Genomic DNA, 17947 nt, shown 5'->3' with positions numbered 1-17947 from the left:
CTAGAGCGGAGGTGCACTAATAGGAGCTGGTGGTGCACTATAGGATAGCTGGTCGGGATGAGACACATAAGGGCCGTAACTACCTGACACACTATGAGATGCCTGGAGCGCTGACTGAAACGTCCTGGGAGGATGGCCTCTACCAAAAGTACCCCTACCTCTAGATGAGGCACCACTGAACCCACCGAACTGACGAGGCCTCTTATCAGACCCCTGCATCCTCTCCTGAGCAAGAGCCATCTCGATCCGCATATCAACATTTACAGCCGTCTGAAAAGAAATATCACCCCCGGTCTTCTTGGCTATCTGTAGCCTGATAGTGTAAGTGAGTCCATCAATAAACCTTCTCACCCTCTCCCTCTCAGTAGGAAGCAAGATGAGGGCATGATGAGCTAGATCCATAAAACGGGTCTCGTACTGAGTAACAGTCATACTGCCCTGCTGGAGATGCTCAAACTACCTGCGATAATCCTCTCTCAGTGTGATAGGGAGGAATTTCTCTAGAAATAGCTGTGAGAACTGATCCCAAGTAAGTGCAGGCGACCCAACTGGTCTGGTCAACATAAAATCTCTCCACCACATCTTGGCAGAACTCGTCATCTAAAACACAGTAAAATCGACCCCATTGGTCTCAACTATACCCATGTTCTGTAGCACCTCATGGCAGCAGTCAAGATAATCCCGTGGGTCCTCAGAAGGTGCACCACTGAAGTGAACTAGAAAAGCTTAGTAAACTTGTTCAATCTCAATAAAGCCTCAGAAGACATGGCGGGCCTATCATCGGCCTATGTCGCAACAACTGGCTGAATTACCCCAACTGGCGAGGCTGCTGGAGTCAGATACTGGGGAGCCATCTGCTCCAGAATGTGAGTAGCGGGATTCTGTGCTCCTCCCCAGCCTGAGGCTCCACTGTTGGTGCTGGTGCGCGAGCTCTAGGCTGAGCTCTGCTTCTTTCTCGGTCCTGGCACGACCTCGGCGTCGACCTCTGCCCCTCATAGGAGCTGCCACTGAGGAATCCGTCTGTTGTCCAGCTGTAGATGCAGTACGTATTCTCGCCATCTGCAAGAGAACACGAATAGAAGAGTTCAATCATCAATGATAGAATAAAGTCGCACGACAGCGAAGAATAGAAGTGAAATTTTTCCTAAAATCCATAGCCTCTAGAAGATAAGTACAGACGTCTCTGCACCGATCCTCTAGACTCTACTAAGCCCGCTCATGACTTGTGAGACTAGGCAACCTAGTGCTCTGATACCAATTTGTCACAACCCGAAATTCTCATCTTCGGGACCGTGATGACGCCTAATATTCCACTCGCTAGGCAAACCAACGTTAGTGTAAATCATTTTCCATTTTAAACATTTCAAGTAATTAAGCCCATTTAAACTGAAATAAAGCTGAAATGATGTGCGAAAAGGTAAAGCAACCAAAATATGTCTAAGTACAATCCCGGACCCGGAGTCACAAGTACACGAGCTACTAGAAATTCTACAAACAGAGTCTGAAAGAAATACAACTAATTCGAATGAAATGAACAGTAAATAAGGAAAGAGGAAGGGGACTTTAAGGTCTGCAGATGCCAACAGATCTACCTCGAGTCACCAAATGTGCCAATCCGAGCTGATGCATCTCACGTACAACTGGGACCAGTACCAAAATCTGCACAAGAAGTGCATAGTATAGTATGAGTAAAACCGACCCAATGTACTCCGTAAGTATCGAGCCTAATCTCGACAGAGTAGTGACAAGGCTATGACAGGACACTCACGTAATTAAACATGTACAAACAAAGATATACACGCAACATAACAATAAATAGAGACTAAGTGCGTGCGATTGGGAGGGGACATGCTAAAGGGAAACAAGATACAATAACTACAATAGGAATAACAATATAAGACAGTTAAATAAATCATCAACCAATGAAAACGGACAACATAATAGACAAATACGGTATGACATCACCTATCGTGCTTTTACTCTCAACCTCACCATGAAACAATAATAATGGCACGACATCACCCTTCGTGCTTTTACTCTCAACCTCTCCATGAAACGATAAATACGACACGACATCACCCTTCATGATTTAACTCTCTTTCTCACTATGTACTAATCAATAAATGAAGCAATAAACGTCACGACATCACCCTTCGTGCTTTAACACTCTCCCTTACTATGTAGTAATGAGTATAGGAATTTGGGAGACAGAATAAACAAGAATAAACCTTACGTCAATAATGATTCTAAAATACCAAACCTCAACTTTCAAAATACTCACCCATCACAATTAGTCCATAAATACGGAAAGAACGATCAAGTAAGTAATCAACTAAGCTAATCATGGATATCATAATTAAAGAAGGAAATAAATTACAAGGAAACAAGTCCCACCCGCATGCTTTAACCCAACAACAATGTATATGTAGTCGTCATCTCATATACACATTGTACCCACACATTTAGACACGTAGCAAATAGGCAAACAAGTCCTAATCCCTCAAGTCAAGGTTAACCACGACACTTACCTCACTCCGCAGTCAATTCAGAGCTCTATCGGGGCCTGTCCTCTAGAATCCGCCTCCAAACCAACTGTATCTAATCACAATCAACTCGATAACGTCAAATAATGCTAAGGGAATCAATTACAATACATAAAGATAGAATTTTTACACTTTTTCCAAAAAGCCAAAAAATGTCAACCCCTGGCTCGCTTGGTCAAAACCCGAGGTTCGGATCAAAACCCATTTACCCATTCAGCCCCAAGCCCGATTATGTAATTAGTTTCGAAATCCGACCCCAAATTGAGGTCTAAATCCCGAATTTTCAAAACCCCTCAATTCTTCCTAAATTGCTAGTTTTCTACCATGGAAGAACAAAGATTAAGGCTAGAAATTAATGGGTGATGTTAGAAATGGAAGAAAATAAATAAAAGTATATTAACCTATAAGTTGGTGTTGAAATTTCTCCTCCAAATAGGTCGAGCTCTAATGGAAAGATTATGAAAAATGGGTGAAATCCCGTTTTTGAAATGTTTAAATGACTGGGCGTCAGGCCTTCTTCGCGTTCGCGAAGGGCCTGCCTTGATCGCGAAGCACAACAACCCAATTGGCCTACGCGTTCGCGAAGGCTGCTCCCCCAGGCCTCCGCGTTTGTGAGCCAATGCTCGCGTTCGCGTAGAAGAAAGAACCGATCTCCCTTCCCAGGTCCAAAGCCTACGCATTCGCGAGAAGCTGGTCGCGTTCGCGAAGGGTAAGCCCCCCATTGCTTCGCGTTCGCGACCCAGCTATCGCGTTCGAGATTAAGGAAATCCACCCCAACCCAGTTTATCCTTCGCGATTGCAGAAGTAACTTCGCGATCGCGAAGAAGGAAACACCAGTTAGCAGCAGAAGCTAAAGAAACCAGAATTTCTAAGTCCAAAAACTTCCCTAGCCTATCCAAAACTCACCCGAGCCATCGGGGCTCCAAACCAAATGTGCACACTGGTCCAAACACATTATACGAACTCGCTCGCACGATCAAAATACCAAAATAACACCTAGAACTACGAATCGAATACCAAAACGAATGAAATTTTTAATAAAATTTAAGAACTTTCATTTTAACAACCGGATGTCCGAATCACGTCAAATCACTTCCGTCTTGCACCAAATTTTGCAGACAAGTCATGAATACAGTAATTTACCTATACCAAGGTCTAGAACTAAAATCTGGATCCGGTATCAACAAAGTTAAACACCGGTCAAATTTTTTGATTCTTTAAACCTTTAAACTTTAATTTTCCAATAAATTGCGATAACTCGAGATAGGGACCTCCGAATTTGATTTCGGGCATACGCTCAAGTCTCAAATCACAGTACGGACCCACCTGGACTGTCAAAATATGGATCCAGGTCCGTTTGCTCAAAACGTTGACCGAAGTCAATTCGAATAATTTTTTAAGGCACATATTCACATTTTAATCAATTTTTCACATAAAAGCGTTCCGAAAAAAGACACGGACTGCGTACGCAAAATCGAGAAAGGTTAAAAGGAGCTATTTGAGGTTTCAAAATACAGAATTAAGGGTTAAAAATCTAGATGACCTATCGGGTCATCACAATAATGCTTATCAAGAAATTTATCGGTAATTATTTAATAAATAACCCAACCAGCGCATATATAATTAAATTTTTAAGAAGTTTGTGAATGTTTTTTTCTGTAAACCACGTTTAAATAGTTGCTTCGAAACCATGCTTAACGGTATACATATTGTTAATTCTACATAAAAGTTTTCTTCATGTAGTTTTTGGACTTACTCCTATTCTTGTAAGGTTGAAGAATTAATCTTCTTCATAGAAACTACGAGGTCCAATCTACACCATTTTAAGTTAAACCTGCACTATTTTGATAGTTATTTTTTGTAACTAAATATTTTTATTTATCACTAAGGAAACTGTACAACCATAACTAACTAACACATTTAGCTATCCAAGTATATCTGTCCAACTGCTACATGGCCAAAGAAGTTCTACTAGAATCTAAACGTAAGTACTTCTCTTCTAATTCTAGCAGGCGCTCTCACATTATAAACACAAGCAATATCTCTAGCTAAAGATTCACTATTTCTATACACTTTTTCAAAGATTCTCATATTTCTTTCAATCCATATTATGTGTATATCAGCTTGAAGATCTGCACAGCTTGAGACTTCCTCTTTGATCTGCTAATAATCTCTTGTTGATATTGTTGCCATCCCCCTGTATTCATAGGTCGACCTTATGCCCATTGAAGCACTGCCACACTTTTTTTGGAGAATTCACAGTCCAAGAAGAGGTGCTCATTAGTTTTATCAGAACTTTGGCACAACACACATTGAGCATTTATCTCTAATCCCCATTTGACTAATTTGTCAGTAGTTAGTAGTCTGCCCTGCATCTGCAACCACAGGGTAAACCTAGCTTTTGGTCGAGCAACATTGGAGAATATCATGCATTTTCATGGTACTTTAGGTTCATTTCCCAGCAGCTGTATGTATATTTGCCTTGTGATGCTCTTTCCAGCTTTAAAATTGCATTGAACTTCTTCCAGTGTAGACCTTGCTTCCATAATCTTCCTGATCATCCAACATGCCTGTTTAGGTATTGCCACAGAGATCATTGAATGGCCTTTGATATAATATGTGTGAATCCACTTGATCCATAGTTTATCCTGCTTATGTGCTAGATCCCAGCAAGTTTTTGCTATAGTCGCTTTATTCCAAATGTAAAATTTGTCAAGTTAAGACCACCAACCATAGGTAGCTTCTACAATATGCATCAACAACTTTTAAAACTTTACCAAGTAGTACAAACAGTTGGGCCCAATAAACTTGCACACCTTTAGTAACAAACTTATGAATATTTTGACCCTTTGTAAAATTGACTGCCCATGAAAGATTACGTCAAAGTGAAATAGTATATTAAATGATTTCTGTATCTAAATTTTATGAAAACATGATATCAGCAGTACATCTTACTGGTAGGGTTGGCCGGTTGGTAGGGTGGGGTGGGGTGGGGTGGGGTGGGTTGGTTGGAAATGACACAGAAGATGTTTGGAAAATGACTTGCCTTCTCGTGCCACAGAGTTTCCAGAAAATAGAGAAAAATGTGTTCTTAGAAAAAATATTTTTCAAAAATATTTAAACTAACCAAATATAAAAATAATCAAAGAAAAATATTTTCCTTAAACCAAAAACTCGTACCTTTAATAAAACTTCCCTTCAATGTCCTATTGAATTCTACCTACAACCTTAAAGTAAAAGAATTCATGAGATTTAAAGAGCGACCAACTTGACATCCAGTTATCTAATTTCACCAGTATTTTAGATATTAAAGTCACTATATTTGTAGATACTTATATTCGGTTAAACGCGTATTTGCAAATGCTGAACTTTAATATTTGCAAATATAAAAATAAATTACTAAAAATTACGGTGAAGTGGTATGTATTCCTCTCTTCTTAACCAGGGGTCTTCCATTCGAGCCCTAGCTATATATGGAGTCGCCTTTTACAGAAAAACTTTATCCCCAAAAATGAAATTTTTTAGTGTGAATCCGAATTAGTTGGGGCCCAAAGCGGATACAGATAACCGAAAAGAGAAGATACGAAAAATTAAACTATCTACGGGCAAACGGGACCTTAGCTTATTAAGAAGAAATCGTGCTTAATGTAGGAAATGCAGTGTAGAATTTATCTTATGAAAGCATAATTATATGTTGTAAGTAACACGTGCAGTGTAGAATTTATCTTATGCCATTAATTCATAAAAAAACTTATAAGTCAAGAAAAAAGATATATAATAATTGATTTAGGTTAGTATTAATATGACTTTTCTAATTGACAACTATGTAACTGAATCGCTGTCCAACGTAGGACCGTGCAAAATACATATCCAGAGACTAGGTAATAGAAATAGGAAAACATGTTTCCTGAAGTTAACACAAAATGAAAACTTAGTAGTAGTGTGCTTTTGTAGCATGTGGAGTAGCGAAAATGATATACCAGATTTTCTCTTTTATTATTGCCATTATTAATTTTCAGGTTCTTTTCTTTAGCCTATTTATTAATTATCATATAGACTCTTGAAGTCTAGATACTAATAAAGTACGTAGATAACTTTTGCTTTTCGTTTTGTTTTGGCTGCTCTCCTTCTATTTGTTACCACTAGTAGGGGATGATATCAAGAATACTAAAGAGGATATAATAATGTCAAAGAAAATGCTAGAGTGAGACGAAACATGTAAATGATGTAAGATGGTACTAACAAAGTTTGGTTAGATTCAGTCTTGTGAATTGTAGTGAAATGATAAATACTTCTTCATTTTTAATTATAGATGTCGAGTTCAATTCCTGAATATATATAGAGTCGTCTTTGTTAGAAATCATTTTACCCCTTATAATATGAGATTTTTTGGAGCGAATCCAGATTTAAGAACTCCAACACAGATCAAATAAAAAGTTTGTATATAAAAAAGGATTAAATATTAGATATTCAGGAGCCTTTTTTTGGGAATCAAATTTGAAACTGATGTAATCTTTAAGACTAGCATAAATAGGTATATATAGTATAAAGAACATAGGTCACATCATCAATTTTTCTCTCTTTTTCAAACTTAAGGTAGCAACTAACACACAGTTGTATGAAAAAGAAAATGTATAGTTAATTACTTTGAAATGTCATTCGTGGGGCTTGTATTGCATGTTCATGACCACTATTATCATGAGGGACCTAGTAATATATAACACCATAACAAATTCTTATAAATTTACTTTTAGAAGAAAAAGTTTAAATTATGACACAAACCCGTCTTTATTTATGAAGATATGATAAGATAGGTACATTATATTCAACTCTTTCACAATCAATCAACTCTTTTTCATCTTAGTTCCTCCTATATAATAGACCCCTTGTTGGCTTCCTTTCATTTCCACACTCTAGAACACAAAAGGCAAACCTAGATCTTCTCTAGCAAATTACAAAACATAGCCATGAATATTACACAAAGCTGGTCACTAGTCAAGGCGTTCAAAAAGGCAACTAAGTGTACCCAAAAAACACTCAAAAAGGCAACCAAGAGGTCACTTTTCTACTTAATTAGATCTAACATGCAGAAAAAGAAACTAACTTCAAAAATCCTTAAATTTCGACGGAAGAATCCTATAAGGTTATTCAAGAACTGTAAGAGCTCTTCCTTACACTATGTAACTCGCATTATTGATAAGAGAGCAGTGGTGTTTATTGCTAATTTTAGAAGGCAACTTAAATCGGAAGCAGAGGCAGATTGAAACTTTTAAGTTTATGGGGTTTGGATCACATCCCTTTTTTGCTTATTTGGTACTTGAAGACTACTTATACCTAAGTGGATTTCTTAATATAAATATAGGATATGAGTCAAACCTATTGAATTCTCATAACTTAACGGTAAATTAATCCACACTGGTTGGAAAGACAGAATATTTTGGAGCTTCAGCACTGGAAATGATGGAAATTTTCTTGCTGAGCAAGTAAGAAATATATTGAGAGTTTTGGAGAGTATTTATTTTGTTTCATTTCCTTTATTGAGTTCTGCAGCCAAAAGAGTAAGATAGCGTTGAGTTAGTTTATAGTATTTGAGGGTCTTAAATTTAATATACATATATGTTGGTGAAAGAGAATGGCTTATATGGTCATTTCTAACGTTCTATAAATATAGCAACTTCCTTAAAGTTGAAAAAAAGAAAAAGAGTGAAAAAATGAAAAGAAATTATGGCTAATGGGAATTGAATCAGTGACCTCACGAGAGTTTTGAACCCCTTGAACACTGAACTATGCTTTTGGGTTGTGTCAAGGGGATTCAAAATATAATATATAGAGGGAAAAAACAGATTTTGCCTTATAAATACAGTGTAATTTTTTGACGAATAGGGTTTGGGTACCCTTCCACCCCTAAATCCGCCCCTGCCTACGGTATGCTAGGGCTTTATTAGGTCCTAAAGGAAATTGTTTGTATTTCCCTAATTCTTTAAAGGCAACGGTATCTCATTAAACTTTTTTCTTTGTTTTTGTGATGATGATTACTTCTATTATTAGTAAAGTAATGTTGAATTTGATTGTGGTATCTTCCTTTCTTTATTGAGTTCTGCGGCCCAAAGAATAAAATAAAAATTAATATAGGTCTTAATGTTATTGAACAAACTGATATTTTATCTGTTATTGTGATGATGTTTACTGTTATTACTACCCCTGCTACGACTGGTCTACTATTGAACTAGTATTTTGACTATTGTAGCGTCTTCTTTTTTCTTTTATGAGTAGTATTGGTTTCAGTCATCAAATAATCTCTTAGCTTGATGGTAAGAGATTATCCCTACCCCGCCCCCACACCCCCAAAGTCAAAATTCATGGTATAAATTTATTAGAAAATAGTTTTTGTTTCCTTACTTTCCAGCTTATGTCTACTTAAGCTTATAAAATATTGACCCTTTTACTAGTTTAAAGTATGTGTGATGACCGATAGGTCATTTTGAGTTTTAATTTTTATTTTTGTGTTTCGAGACCTCGAATAGTTCTGTTTAGTGTTCTTTAATTTTCGTGCGCAGTCCGTGTCCTTTTTCGGGATTTGTTTTTGTGAAAATTAAAGAAAATGTGAATTTTAGCCTTAAAAATAATTTGAGTTGACTACGGTCAACGTTTTATGTAAACAGTCCCGGATCAGTATTTTGACGGTCCCGGTAGGTCCGTATCGTGATTTGGGACATGAGCGTATGTCCGGAATTGAATTCGAAAGTTCCTAACTCGATTTAACGTGATTTGTTAAAAACTAGTGATTTGAAGGTTTAAAGGCTTCCTAAGTTTGACCGTATGTTGACTTTGTTGCTACCGATTTCAGATTTCTATTCCGGAACTTGGTATAGGTCATTTCGCTATTTATGACTTGTCTGCAAAATTTGGTGCAAAACGGAGTTGATTTGACGTGATTCGGACGTTCGGTTGTAAATTTGAAAGTTATCAAGTTTCTTTGAAAATCTCATGCATTTTGATATCCGATTCGTAATTCTAAGTGTTATTTTGGTGTTTTGATAGAGCGATCGAGTTCGTATGATGTTATTACACTTGTGTGCATGTTTTGTTTGGAGCCCGAGGGGCTCATGTGAGTTTCAGATAGGCTACGGACCATTTCGGGCTTATGAGATTGCTCATTTTCAATGATTTCTGGTGTCTATTGCGATGTTCTTCGCGATCGCAAAGACACTCTCGCGATCGCTAGGGGTAACCTAGGCTGGGGTGGGATTTCTTCTATGCGAATGCGAGGTTTAGGTTGCGAACGGGAAGCAGTGGAGGAATCACCCTTCGCAAATGCGACCAATACCACGCGAACACGATAGGTAATGGGCCTGGGAGGGGATCTGTTGGGTGTTCTACGCGAACAAGAACCAAGGGTTGCGAACACGAAGGCCAGAAGGGATGGGCCATCGTGAACGCGAAGGCCAATTAGGCCGCAGTGCTTCGCGATCGCGTCAGGTCTTTCGCGAATGCGAAGAAGACCTGACGCCAGTACTTTAAAACTTCTAAAGAAATCGGGATTTATCCCATTTTCCACCAGTTTCATGTTTGATCTAGGCCTAGAGGCGATTTTGAAGAGAAATTTCTTCCCAACTTCATAGGTTAGTAGATTTTAACTCATTTTTTTTCCATTTTCTTCAACATCCATTGATTTCTAACCTTTTAATCTATGATTTTCATGGTAGAAATTAGGGATTTAGGTAGAAATTGGGGATTTTGAGGAATTGAGATTTAGACCTCAAATTGAGGTCAGATTTCGAAACTAATCACATAATCGGGCTCGAGGGTGGATGGGTAATTGGGTTTTGGTCCGAATATCGGGTTTTGACCAAGCGGGCCAGGGGTTAACTTTTGTTGACTTTTTCTAAAATCATTAAAGATTGAATATTTTTTACTCGTGGATATATTTGGTTAGATTCGATTGGTTTGGAGGCAAATTTTAGAGGAAAGGCTCCGGTTGAGCTTTGATTTGATTGCGGAGCAAGGTAAATACCGTGGTTAACCTTGACTTGAGGGATTAAGACTTGTTACTCTATTTGCTACGTGTTTTATGAGTGGGAACAACGTATATGTGAGGTGACGAGTACTTATGTGTTATTGTTGGGTTAAAGCATGCGGGTAAAACTTGTTTCCTTGTGTTTTATTGCATTATTAATTATGATATCCATGCTTAGGTTAGGTTATAATTACTTCTTTGATTATTCCTTTCGTAATTATTGCTTATTTCATAACTTTTGAGTATTTTTGGAAGTTGAAGTTTGGCATCTTGGCATCATATTTAACGTTAAATACATTCTCCGTATTATTTATTACTTGAATTCATATTATTATTGTTATTACATAATGATGAAGAGTGTAAAAGCACGAAGGGTGATGCTGTGTCATTTATCTCATTCATTTATTATTACATGGTGAGGAAGAAAGTAAAAGCACGAATGGTATTACCGTGCCATTTTCATATCATTGGTTTATCTGATTTCATTGGTTGATGATTACTTGGCTATTTCATGATTTTATTCCTGTCGTAGCTATTATATTTTCCCCATTTGCATGCCTCCTCCCAGTTTGTACGTTACCATTCCCTGTTATTACTGCTGCTTTATATATACTTGTACAAGTTTATTTACGTAAGTGTCTTGTCATAGCCTCGTCACTACCTCGTGGAGGTTAGACTCAATATTTACATAGTACATTGGGTCGGTTGTACTCATACTACACTTCTGCACTTCTTGTACAAATACTGTATTGATCCCCGCGGTGCGTGAGGTACCTCAGCTTGGATCACAGTTTACAGAGACTCGAGTTAGATCCGTTGGCGCTCGCAGAACTTGAAGTCCTCTTCCTTTTCCCATTTTTACTGTTCTTTTCCTTTGAAACAATGTATTTATTTCAGATTCTATTTGTAGATTACTAGTTGCTCGTGTACTCGTGACACCGTATCTTTGGGAGTAGATATTATCACGTGACTTATATTAGTACTGTGTTAGATTGGGTTTTAAATTTTTCGTTGTATGTCATCATTGTGTTTTTAAATGTTACAATTGGTTATTTAATTATCTCATATCGGCTTGTCTAGCAAGTAGATATTAGGCGCTATCACGACCCTGAGGTTGGGATTCTGAGTCATGACAAGTTGATATGAGAGCACTAGGTTGCCTAGGTCTCACGAGTCATGAGCAAGCTTAGTAGAGTTTGGAGGATCGGTACGGAGACGTCTCTACTTATCTTCTGGAGGCTATGAAGTTTTAGGAAAAATTTCACTTCTTTCCTTCTCTATCATGCGATTTTATTCTATCATTGATGATTGAACCATTCTATTCTTGTTCTCTCGCAGATGGAGAGAACATGTACAACATGTGCAGGCGGACATGAGCCAGAGCCCCCTGTGGCAGCTACTACCAAGGGCAGAGGCCGAGGTCGAGCCAGAGGCAGAGCTCAACCTAGAGCTCTATCAACATCACCCGCAGTGGAGCCTCATATTAATACTGAGGAGGAGGTCCTAGCTCAGATCGAACCCGTCGGACCAGCTCAGGTCCCAGAGGAATTCATAGACACTCCAGTACTTCAGGACGCTCTAGTCCACTTGGTGGGCCTTATGGAGAGTGTGGCCCAAACCAGTGTATTTCCAGTGGCACCAGCCATCTCTCGTGTTGGGGGAGGAGCACAGACTCCTGTAAGTCACACCCCGGATCAAGTGGCTCCCCTATATCAGACTCCAGTAGCCCAGTAGTTGGGGTGGTTCAGCCGGTTTTTGCAGCACAGGCCGGGATAGGCCCGCTATGTCTTCTGAAGCTTTGTTGAGGCTGGATAAGTTTACTAAGCTCTTTCCCGTGCATTTCAGCGGTGCACCTTCTGAGGACCCACCAGACTACTTGGATCGTTGCCAGGAGGTATTGCGCAACATGGGTATAGTTGAGACCAATGGTGTCGATTTTGTAGTGTTTCAGATGACTGGTTTGGCCAAGAGATAGTGGAGAGATTATATGTTGACTAGACCAGATGGTTCCCCTTTACTTACCTGGGATCAGTTTTCACAGCTATTTTTGGAGAAGTTCATCCGTTTCACTCTAAGAGAGGATTACCGCAGACAATTTGAGTGCCTTCAGTAGGGTAGCATGACTGTTATCCAGTACGAGACTCGATTTATGGGCCTAGCTCGCCACACCATTATCTTGCTCCCTACTGAGAGGGAGAGAGTGAGGAGATTCATTGATGGGATCACTTTTACTATCAGGCTACAGATGGCCAAGGACTGGAGATGATATTTCTTTTGAGAGGGCCGTAGATATTGCTAGACGGATCGAGATAGTTCATGGTCAAGATAGGGGGCCGATATTTGATAAAATGCCTCGTCATTTTGGTGGCTTCAGTGGTGCCTCATCTGGAGGCAGGGGTACTTTTGGTAGAGGCCATCATCCTAGGCCGTTTCAGTCAGTGCTTCAGGTATCCCAGGCCATCCTATTAGTGCACCTTTGATCTAGAGTTATCAGAGTGGTTATCCAGGTCGACAGGCCCAGTTCTAGGGTCAGCAGTCACAACAACCGAGGGCTTGTTATACTTGTGGAGATCTGAGGTACCTTTCTAGATTTTTTGCCAGATCATAGGGCGGCATGCACCCATAGGTTTCTCGTGCCATGGTTCCGGCACTGGTAGCTTCACCGCCTACTCAGCCAACTAGAGGCGGAGATCAGGCTGCCAGAGGTAGAGGTTAGGCCATTAGAAGTGGAGGCCAACCAACTAGAGGTCGTCCGAGGGAACGAGGATCAGAGTGGTGGGGCCTAGCCCCATTTTTATGCATTTTCGGCTAGACTTGAGGCCGAGTTATCTGACGCCATCACAGGTATTGTTCCAGTTTGCCATAGAGATGTTTAAGTTCTATTTGATCCGGGCTCTACTTATTCCTATGTATCATCCTATTTTGCTTCATATCTGGTTGTGCCTCGTGATTTTTGAGTGCTCCTGTGTATGTATCCATGCTTATGGGAGATTCTATTATTGTAAATTTTGTCTATCTCTCATGTATGATTACTATTGGGAGTCTGAAGACTAGTGCATATCTCTTACTTCTTGATATGGTGGACTTTGACGTTATTTTGGGCATGTATTGACTGTCACTATATTATGTTATATTAGACTGTCATGCCAAGACGGTGACCTTAGCCATGCCAGGTTTGCCTCGATTAGATTGGAGAGGGACTTCTGTTCATTCTACTAGCAAGGTTAATTTCTTATGTGAAGGCTCGACGTATGGTCGAGAAAGGATGTTTAGCTTATTTGGCCTACATTCACGATTCTAGTGCGGAGGTTCCTTCCATGAATTCGGTACCTGTTGTGTGTGAGTTTCCAGAGTTGTTTCCTACAGATCTGCTGAGGATGCCACCCGATAGAGATATTGACTTCTATATTGACTTGGCTCCGGGCACTCTGCCCATTGCTATCCCACCATACCGTATGGCCCCGACAGAGTTGAAGTAACTGAAGGAGAAGTTGCAAAATTTGCTTGATAAAGGATTCATTAGACTTGGTGTCTTGCCTTGGGGTGCGCTCGTGTTGTTCGTGAAGAAGAAAGATGGTTCGATGAGGATGCGTATAGGCTATCAATAATTGAACAAAGTCACTATCAAGAACAAGTACTCATTGCCAAAGATTGATGACTTATTTGATCAGCTTCAAGGTGCCAAAGTATTTTCGAAGATCGATTTGAGGTCTAGCTACCATCAGTTGAAGATTAGGGCATAAGATTTCCCTAAGACATCTTTTCAGACTTGATATGGGAATTATGAGTTCCTAGTGACGTCATTTGGGTTGACCAATGCCCTAACAACATATATGGACTTGATAAACCGGGTATTTAAGCTTTATTTGGATTCTTTTACGATCGTATTCATTGATGATATCTTGATCTACTCCCGCAGTCGAGAGGAACATGAGCAACATCTTCAGATTGTACTTCAGACTCTGAGAGATAGACAGTTATATGCCAAGTTTTTGAAGTGCGAGTTTTGGTTGGACACAGTTGCCTTTTTGGGGCATGTTGTATCGGCCGAGGGCATTAAAGTGGATCCTAAGAAGATTGAGTCGGTTCAGAACTGGCTTAGACCTACTTCATCTACAGAGATTCAGAGTTTTCTAGGTTTGGCGGGTTATTATCGCGAGTTCATGGAGCGATTTTCATCCATAGCAGCCCCATTAACTAGATTGACCCAAAAAGGTGCTCCATTCAGGTGGTCCAATGAGTATGAGTTGAGCTTTCAGAAGCTCAAGATTGTTTTGACTACAGCGCCAGTGTTGTTGTTGTCCACAGGTTCAAGATCTTACAAGGTGTATTGTGATGTATCGCGTATTGGGTTCGGTGCAGTATTGATGCAAGATGGCAGGGTGATTGCATATGTGTCGCGGCAGTTGAAGGTTCATGAGAAGAATTACTATGTTCATGACCTAGAGTTTGCAGTCATTGTTCATGCACTGAAGATTTGGAGGCATTAACTCTACGACGTGTCGTGTAAGGTGTTCACGGATCATCGGAGTCTAAATTATTTGTTCAAGCAAAAGGATCTCAACTTGAGGTAGATGAGGTGGTTGGAGCTGTTGAAAGACTATGATCACCATTTTGTATCATCCGGGAAGGCTAATATGGTGGCCGATGCCTTGATTAGAAAGGCTGTGAGTATGGGTAGTCTTGCGTATATTACGATTAGGGAGAGACCTCTAGTATCACATGTTCAGGCCTTGGACAATCAGTTCGTGAGGTTAGATATTTCGCAGCCCAGTCGTGTTCTATCTTGCACGGTCTTCTTTGTAGGAGCGCATAAGAGAGCGTCAGTATGACGACCCCTATTTGCTCGTCCTTAAGGACACGATGCGGCACGATGGTGCCAAGAAGGTTATTATCAGAGATGATGGGGTGTTGCGAATGCAGGGTCAGATTTGTCTGCCCAATATGGATGGGCTTTGTGAGTTGATTTTTGAGGAGGCCCATAGCTCGCGGTATTCCATTTATCCGGGTGTCGCCAAAATATATCATGATTTGCGGGAGAATTATTGGTAGAGAAGAATGAAGAAGGATATAGTTGCATATGTGGCTCGGTGTTTGAATTTTCACAAGTAAAGTACAAGCATTAGAGGCCTGACGGTTTGCTTCAGAAGCTTGAGATTCCCGAGTGAAAGTGGGAGCATATTAACATGGATTTTTTTATTGGGCATCCACGGACTTCGAAGAAACTTGATGCAGTATAGGTCATTATGGACAGGTTGACCAAGTTGGCACATTTCATTCCAGTAGCAATTACCTATTTATCAGAGCGGTTGGCTAAGATCTATATCCGCAAGATCATTCATCTTCAAGGTGTGCCAGTGTCCATCATTTATGATTGTGGTACGCAGTTCACATCGCACTTCTGGAGGGCCGTACATCGTGAGTTAGGAACACAGGTTGAGTTGAGTACACCATTCCACCCCCATACGGACGGTCAGTCCGAGCGCACCATTCAGACATTGGAGGACCCGGATCAGTAATAATAAATGAATGAGATAAATGCCACTATGGTCAACATATGAAAACGGGCTCGGATCAGTTTTTTGATGGTTCCGGTGGGTCCGTATCATGATTTAGGACTTGGGCGTATGTCCGAAATTGAATTCGGATGTCCCTAACTCGATTTAAGGTGATTTGTTGAAAACTAGTAAGTTGAAGGTTTAAAGACTTCCTAAATTTAACCTTAAGTTGACTTTGTTGCTACAGGGTTCAGATTTCGGTTCTGGAACTTGGTATAGGTTCATTTCGCTATTTATGACTTGTCTGCAAAATTTGGTACAAAACGAGTTTGATTTGACGTGATTCAGACGTCCAGTTGTTAATTTGAAAGTTCTTAAGTTTCTTTAAAAATTTCATGTATTTTGATGTCCGATTCGTAGTTCTAAGTGTTATTTTGGTATTTTAATCGTGTGAGTGAGTTCGTATGATATTATTACACTTGTGTGTATGTTTGATTTGGAGCCCGAGGGGCTCGGATGAGTTTCGGATAGGCTACAGACTATTTCAGGCTTAGGAGATTGCTGGTATTTAGTGATTTTTGGTGTGTGGTGCGTTGTTCTTCGCGATCGCGAAGGGTAACCTGGGCTGGGGTGGGATTTCTTCTATGCGAACGCGAGGTTTAGGTCGCGAACGTGAAGAAGTGGTGGGATCACCCTTCGCGAACGCGAACCAAGGATCGCGAATGCGAAGGCCAGGAGGGACGGGCCATCGCGAACGCGAAGAAGATCTGACGCCAGTGAATTAAAACTTCCAAAAGAAGTCGATCTTTATCCCATTTTTCACCATTTTCAAGTTTGAGCTTGGCCTAGAGGCGAATTTGAAGAGAAATTTCATCCCAATTTCATAGATTAGTAGATTTTAACTCGTTTTCTTTTATTTCCATCAGCACCCATTGATTTCTAACCTTTAATCTATACTTTTTCATGGTAGAAATTAGAGATGTAGGTAGAAATTGAAGATTTTGAGGAATTGAGAATTAGACCTTAAATAAAGGTCGTATTTAGAAACTAATCACATAATCGGGCTCGGGGATGAATGGGTAATTGAGTTTTGGTCTGAATCTCAGGCTTGACCAAGCGAGTCTGGGGCTAACTTTTGTTGACTTTTTTCAAAATCATTAAAGATTGAATCTTTTTCATTCGTGGGTAGTTTCTAAAGCTTATTTTGAATTGTTTGAACTATATTTGGTTAGATTCGATTGGTTTGTAGGCGAATTTTAGAGGAAAGGCCCCGGTTGAGCTTTGATTTGATTGCGTAGCAAGGTAAGTATCGTGGTTAACCTTGAATTGAGAGATTAAGACTTGTTACACTATTTTCTACGTGTTTTATGTGTAGGAACAATGTATATGCGAGGTGACGAGTACTTATGCATTGTTGTTGAGTTAAAACATGCAGGTGGAACTTATTTCCCTATTTTATTGCATTATTAATTATGATATCCATGCTTAGGTTATGTTATTACTTCTTTGATTATTCCTTTCGCAATTATTGCTTATTTCATAACTTTTGAGTATTTTTGGAAGTTGAAAATTGGTATCTTGGCATCATATTTGACGTTAAATACATTCTCCATATTATTTATTACTCGAATTCATATTTTTATTATTACATAGTGAGGAAGAGAGTAAAAGCACGAAGGGTGATGCCGTGCCATTTATCTCATTCATTTATTATTACACGGTGAGGAAGAGAGTAAAAACATGAAGGGTAATGTCGTGCCATTTATCCCATTTATTTATTATTATACGGTGAGGAAGAGAGTAAAAGCACGGAGAGTGATGCCATGTCGTTTCATTTTACTTATATCATCTTTTTATGGTGAGGACGAGAGTAAAATTACGAAGGGTGA

At 39.6% G+C, this 17947-nt stretch overlaps 1 protein-coding gene across 1 annotated transcript; it reads right to left on the bottom strand.

Annotated features, from left to right (window-relative positions):
- On the bottom strand, positions 1-432 carry LOC138902337 (uncharacterized). Its single transcript, XM_070190190.1, has one exon. It carries the CDS (start codon positions 430-432, stop codon positions 1-3), a length of 432 nt encoding a protein of 143 aa, XP_070046291.1.
- Positions 433-17947: the final 17515 nt, after the last annotated feature.

The sequence above is a fragment of the Nicotiana tomentosiformis genome, chromosome 12 (genome assembly GCF_000390325.3).
Source record: "Nicotiana tomentosiformis chromosome 12, ASM39032v3, whole genome shotgun sequence".
Lineage (NCBI taxonomy): Eukaryota > Viridiplantae > Streptophyta > Magnoliopsida > Solanales > Solanaceae > Nicotiana > Nicotiana tomentosiformis.
The sequence above is the reverse complement of the archived record's forward strand: the minus strand, read 5'-3'. Positions and strand labels throughout refer to the sequence as shown.

Bases quoted from the DNA above. Each gene is read 5' to 3' on its own strand.
- LOC138902337 (XM_070190190.1), bottom strand. From the start codon at position 432: ATGACTGTTACTCAGTACGAGACCCGTTTTATGGATCTAGCTCATCAT.